The sequence below is a fragment of the Octodon degus genome, unplaced genomic scaffold (assembly GCF_000260255.1).
Source record: "Octodon degus isolate 3935 unplaced genomic scaffold, OctDeg1.0 scaffold00117, whole genome shotgun sequence".
NCBI lineage: Eukaryota > Metazoa > Chordata > Mammalia > Rodentia > Octodontidae > Octodon > Octodon degus.
In genome coordinates this window covers 700,106-706,029 of record NW_004524693.1, presented here as the reverse complement: position 1 = coordinate 706,029, position 5,924 = coordinate 700,106, and the positions used below count along the sequence as shown (strand labels likewise).

At 38.8% G+C, this 5,924-nt stretch overlaps 1 protein-coding gene across 2 annotated transcripts in view; it reads right to left on the bottom strand.

The window, feature by feature from the left end:
* The window catches only part of Lrch2 (leucine rich repeats and calponin homology domain containing 2), a 142,201-nt gene that overhangs the window by 97,449 nt on the left and 38,828 nt on the right, over positions 1–5,924 (bottom strand). For both annotated transcript variants that reach the window (XM_023699879.1, XM_023699880.1), the window contains exons 3-5: positions 4,405–4,531; positions 1,966–2,071; positions 1,746–1,882 (exon numbers count right to left, since the gene is read on the bottom strand). In XM_023699879.1, the coding sequence (XP_023555647.1) occupies positions 1,746–1,882; positions 1,966–2,071; positions 4,405–4,531 (370 nt within the window). The remainder of the gene's footprint in view (positions 1–1,745; positions 1,883–1,965; positions 2,072–4,404; positions 4,532–5,924) is intronic.

Here is a 5,924-nt window from a genome sequence, read left to right as displayed (position 1 = left end):
TGGTGGGCTGAGCTGGCCACACACACACACACACACACACACAAATAAATGAATAAATTTAAAAAAAAAATAAAAATAAAGTGGAGCACATTCTTTTCTATGTACAACTTGAACAGACTCCTTACTCCCATTCCTATAATGATTAGTTGCTAGCCCTTGTTATCTGTTATCTCTATTACAGAAGAATGAATAGCATCATAACATGATTTGCAATTTTAATTTGTAGAGCTGTACATTGCTCAATGATTCATCCAGAAGTTAATCCAGTAGCATCATGAAATCTGAAGTTGACTGTATCAAAAACCTATGAAACTACCAGTTTCTGCCGGAACTCCCCTTCTGCAACCTTCTCCTTATAACATTCTATAATTTTGCTTGCTGAAGAAAAGTAATAAGGCTTTGCCCTCTACCTTCTAGGTTGGAACCTCCTTTGCTCTAAGCACTGATGGTCAGTGTTTGATGTTTGTTGTGTATCAGGCACACGAACACGATTTGGGGGTTCTGTAACATATGGAGCCCCTGAGTCTAGTTCAATCTTTTATAGGCATGCTGTCCAACATAGTAACCACTGGTTACAGGTAGCTATTTAAATTAAATCTGAGTAAAACTAAAAACTCAAATTATCTGTCACCATATATAAATTCAACAGCCACTGCAGTTATCATAGGCAACAGTGTACAAACTGAACCTTCCATCACCACAGAAAGTACTAGAAGGAAATATTTCTCCTTAAGTAAACTCCAAGCTTCTTCAGAAGAACTGAGTCATTGGGCTACTGAGCTAAGAGTTAAATTTAAGGATCTACCTATCCCTTAGAGCAAATTCTAGGCTTCTGCTGAGGCAAGTGAGGGGTAGTCATATGACAAGAGTCTAAGAATGTAAATTTTAGATCTGTAGTGTCCACTAAGGTAGCCACCAGTCACATGCAGCTATTTGAATATAAGTTAAAATAAATCAAGGGGCCAGGGAGATGGCTCAGTGGAATAAGCACTTCCCCGGCAAGCGCAAGGGCCTGGGTTCAATCCCCAGTTCCGCAAAAAAATAAATAAATAAAATAAAATAAATCAAAATAAAATAAGTAAAAAAAATGATTCCCTAATTGTAACAGTCATATTCCAATCACTGAATAGCCACATGTGGGGGCTGAAGATACAGCTCAAAGGAAGAGTACAAGGTACTAAGTTTGCTCTCCAGGACACCCCTGCCCCAAAATACGCCGCATGGGCAAACGGCTACATTTAGCTAGCACTATTACAGAACATTTCCACCATTCGGAAAGCTCTGCTGGACAGCACTGCCTCATATAATAGGGCCTTCATTCCTCTATTCCGACTTACATGTTACCGCCCGTACCTGAGCTATTCCTAGGTTTGACACAGTAAATCAACTCACTTCCTGCTACCTTCTCTCATTGCAGACCCAAGTTGAAGCTTTCCCTATTCTGCTAAAACAGCTATCCCAGGACCTCAGCCAGCCTTTATCTGACTCAGAAAAGGTACCCCCTTGGGAATGAATGGAATGTCCCTTTGGGGAGACAAAAGGGCAACTTCTGGTTCCGCCAAAAAAAAAAAAAGACTATCCTACAAACTACACTAAAACTCCTACCCAAGTTAAAAAGTCACTGCTTAGAAAAACTCTTTTAGTTTATAGTATCCAAACAATCAAATTTACTCATCTTGGTGCTTCTTTATTTAACAAACATAAAATTATGAATGAAAATGAGAACAAGAATTTTTGTTACATACCTGTGCTGGTGGTACTTGCAGTGGATTGTTATCCAAAATTATTACTTGTAAATGATGCAGCTTCCTGTAACACACTGGAATTTCTGTCACTTTATTACAAGAGAAATCTAGCTTGACCAAAGGAAGATCTCCTAGCTCTGTTCAGAAATAAAAAATAATTGATTTAAAGGATACACAGCTACTCTTTTATTTATGTGAGTAGAAACAGTGAACATCTTACCATCTGGCAAAACATGAAGATTATTTCTTCTTATGTTAAGTTCTCTGAGTGAATGTAATTTTCCCATTTGTTGGGGAAGGACCTGAATCTCATTGCAACTAATATCCTAAAGAAAATAAGAAAGTAAAACTTTAACAAACTGACAAATACAAATAGATTCTAATTTTTAAATTAGAGCATATAACTGACAGCTAGCAAAAGTTACCTCTAATATCATTGCTGGAAAATTTGTATTTATAATATATCATGAAGTCAATACAGGACAGTCAGAATTTCTTCTATGTAAAACTTGGAAATAATAACTTAGAAAGTACATAAGTCAATCTTTCAAAAACTTCAACTAACAACCAAGCCCCACCGATTAAAACTTAAAGTAAAGGTGATGCAGGTGCTGTTTATGCAGAGACAAAATAGAAGACTAATAAGTATTAATCACTATGATAATTTATCAGTTACTATAGTTGATTGAAGATATTTGGGTAGGTGGTAAAAGTTGAGAAAGCCAAGGATTTACAGATGTGAGCTGGAAAACTAAAGACTATGGTCAGGATCAATTTAACTAAATTGGTTTCCTCAAAAGAATATAAAATATAAGGATTTACAAAAGTAGACATTTGTGGTTCAAGTCACAACTCAAAGAGACTCTAAGAGGTCAAAAGTAGAAATGTCTCAGATTAAAGAAAAATGTAAGCCCTGATTTTAAATGTGAACATATCAAGTTATCACAGTAAGAAAATAAAGACTGGGGCTGGAGAGATGGCTCAGTGGTCTAAAGCACCTACTTGAAACAAGCTTGGCAAAGCACAGCGACCGCGGTTCGATCCCCAGCACCACATGCCAGCCAGACCCGCCCCCTGGTGGGCTGAGCTGGCCACACACACACACACAATAAATAAATGTAAAAAAAAAAAAAAAAGAAAAAGAAAATAAAGACTAGCTTAAGAGCCAGTGAGACAGCTCATGGGCCTAAAGTGCCTGCCTAGGGAAGCGCAGGGACCACAGTTCGACCCCCCACCACCACTATGCCACCGCACCACCCCCAGGGCATGCTGAGTCGGCCAGAGTCCAGGCACAGTGGTGCACGCCTGTAATCCCAGCACTGTGGAGGCTGAAAGCAGGAGGATCAGCACAAGTCCAAGCGGCGTAGAGAGATCCTGCAACAACCAAAAAATTTAAAAAAAAAAAAAAAAAAGAGTAGTTTAGGTTAACTGGGCTCTCCTTTCCCTGCCACTTTCATAACGACCTCAACATATAAGGAAAGAGAAATGTGTGATCTGATTTTATATTTTTTTTAAATATTTATTGTGTGTGTGTTTTTGTGTGTGTGTGGCCAGCTTAGCCCACCAGGGGGCGGGGCTGGCTGGCATGTGGTGCTGGGGGATTGAACCACGGTCCCTGTGCTTTGTTTAGCTTAGCTTGTTCTAAGTAGGTGCTTTAGACCACTGAGCCATCTCACCAGCCCCGCAATCTGATTTTAAAACAGCAGTCCTTGTTAGGCACCTGTAATTACATCTGATATTCAGATTTCCCTGAAAATGGTATCAGCATAGAGGGAGGGAATGGCATCTACATTAAGTTTTTGAGACAGGGCCTCCTTATGCAGTTCGGGCTGGCCTTGCACTCACTTTTTTAGCCCCCAACCTGGTCTCCAGCTTGCTGAGATCCTCTTGGCTCTACCGCACTAGTGCTGAGATTACAGGCATGGGCCACCACACCCGGTTCCAGAGCCACGCGGTGGCATCCGAGTCTGAGATCATGCGGCCTGTGAGGCTGGGGATCAAACTCCAGGTAGATACTTATGCCTCTGAGCTATCTCTCCAGCCCCTCCATTCAGTCTTAAGATTTCTTGAAAACAAGTGTTAATATTCAATTATTTGTCCAATCTTGCATAACTATATCTGTTAATCTGAGCAACAGATCTGACGATAAAAATAGCTAATATGACAACAATTATTAATCAGTTATTCCTGTTTTGAAAATCTGTAAAAACATATGTTATATGTTTCCCTGTTTCTGTCTTTTTTCCCTATTTGTTTTTGCTTCTGTTTTTACTCTTCAAAATAAAATAAAATTGAATTTTAAAAAAAGAAAATCGTTATGAGTTCAAGGCCAGTCTAAACTGCACATGGAGAGCCTTTTTAAAAAGCCAAAGAGGGTCGGGGAGCTCATTCAGTGGCATAAGCACGTGCCTGGCAAGCACGTAAGAGCAAGGTCCCAAGTTCGATCCCTGGATCGGGAAAAAAAAAAAATCCTTAAGAATTTAGTGTCCACAAAATGAATGAAAAAGTTTCTATCTTCTCTAGAAGAAAGGAACAAGCAAGCATTTTGGTGTCTTGGAGTCAAAATTAGATGCAGTGATACCTCTAAATTTACCAAAGTGAATTTAAACATGTTATGTATATTGTCTGCAGATATATATAAATAAACTATTTTACTCACCAACTCCATTAAGTCTTTTAACTTCCCAATTTCTTCTGGAATGGATACCAATTTATTATTACTGATGACCAAAACTTTAAGTGGAAGATCAAATAGGTATTTTGGCAATGTTGATAAAAGATTTCGACTGAAAAGAATAAGAAAGTCTAGTTATGAGAAATACATCTGAGAAAGAACAAACTGCCTCAAAGGTAAATAAAATCTTTCACTAAGTAACAGCAACTATGTATTGAGTGCTTACTTTGCATCCGTCACAGCTGTCTTATATATGCCCCATCTAACTGCGCAAGATAGATATTATGTGTATTACACAAATAAGAAAATGATACTTACAACTAGTTGTCTGACTTGCCCAGACACAGAAGGTATTCAAATGGCAAATCTGACTACAAAATTTGTGCTGTCATCTGCGATACCGTCCCCTATATCACTAGTACTCAAACACTCAGAATGATTCTTTTTCTTCTTCTTCTTCTTCTTTTTTTTTTTTTTTTTTGTATTTTCTTTAGGGAACGGTCTACAGGGTGGTCAAAGTCTCACTACTAGATCAGACTTGTAGTGATCCGCCTGTGTCCAGCCTCCCAAGAGCTGGGATTACAGGCATGCGCCACCACGCCCAGTCTCAATTGCTGTCTCAGTATGGCAAGCCTGGGGATCGAACCCCCAGCCCCTGCACCTGCTTGCAGGAGCTTTTTAATTCGCTGAGCTATTTGGCCAGCCCTAGGACAATTCTTCTGAACTAGATAATGCCAGAATATTGCACTCAGGTATAATTTCAGTATATATATGCTTGCAACCAGGTACAGACTCCAAGGATAAAGTTCCATGTACTATATTCAAATTTATGATAAAACAAACAGGATCATATCTTTAAAAACCTGCAGTCAATCTAACTCACCACCTTTTTGTTAAGAGTTTACAATATTACCTTTATCTCAGCTCAGTGCTAAACAGCATTCTTCTCTCTGTGGATATTTACAGTATATTCACAACTAATACTGAGTACTCACTTTGTTCCAGGCAATGTTCAGAGCATTTCACATGAATTAATTTAAGTAACACTCATAATATCCTACTTTAGGAAGACAGATACTATCATAATCCCTATTTTACAGATGAGAAAGTCTTAAAGAGATTAAGTAAACTTTTCAAAATCAAAGCTGGCAAGAGGCCTAGCCGGGATTTAAACCCAGGCAATATGTTTCTGGAATCTTTGTTCTCAAACTATTCAGTCTGATGCAGATGGATGCCAGTGATCCCACTATCAAAGTATACACAGTCCATTTACATGCTACCAAGTGACAAACAAAATTACTATCTTTCTTATTTTTCAAAGTAACGTTTATAGGGCTGGTGAGATGGCTCAGTGGTCTAAAGCACCTACTTAGAACAAGCTTAGCAAAGCATAGGGACCACGGTTCAATCCCCAAGCACCACATGCCAGCCAGCCCCGCCCCCTGGTGGGCTGAGCTGGTCACACACACACAAATAAATAAAAATAAATAAATATATACTTAAAA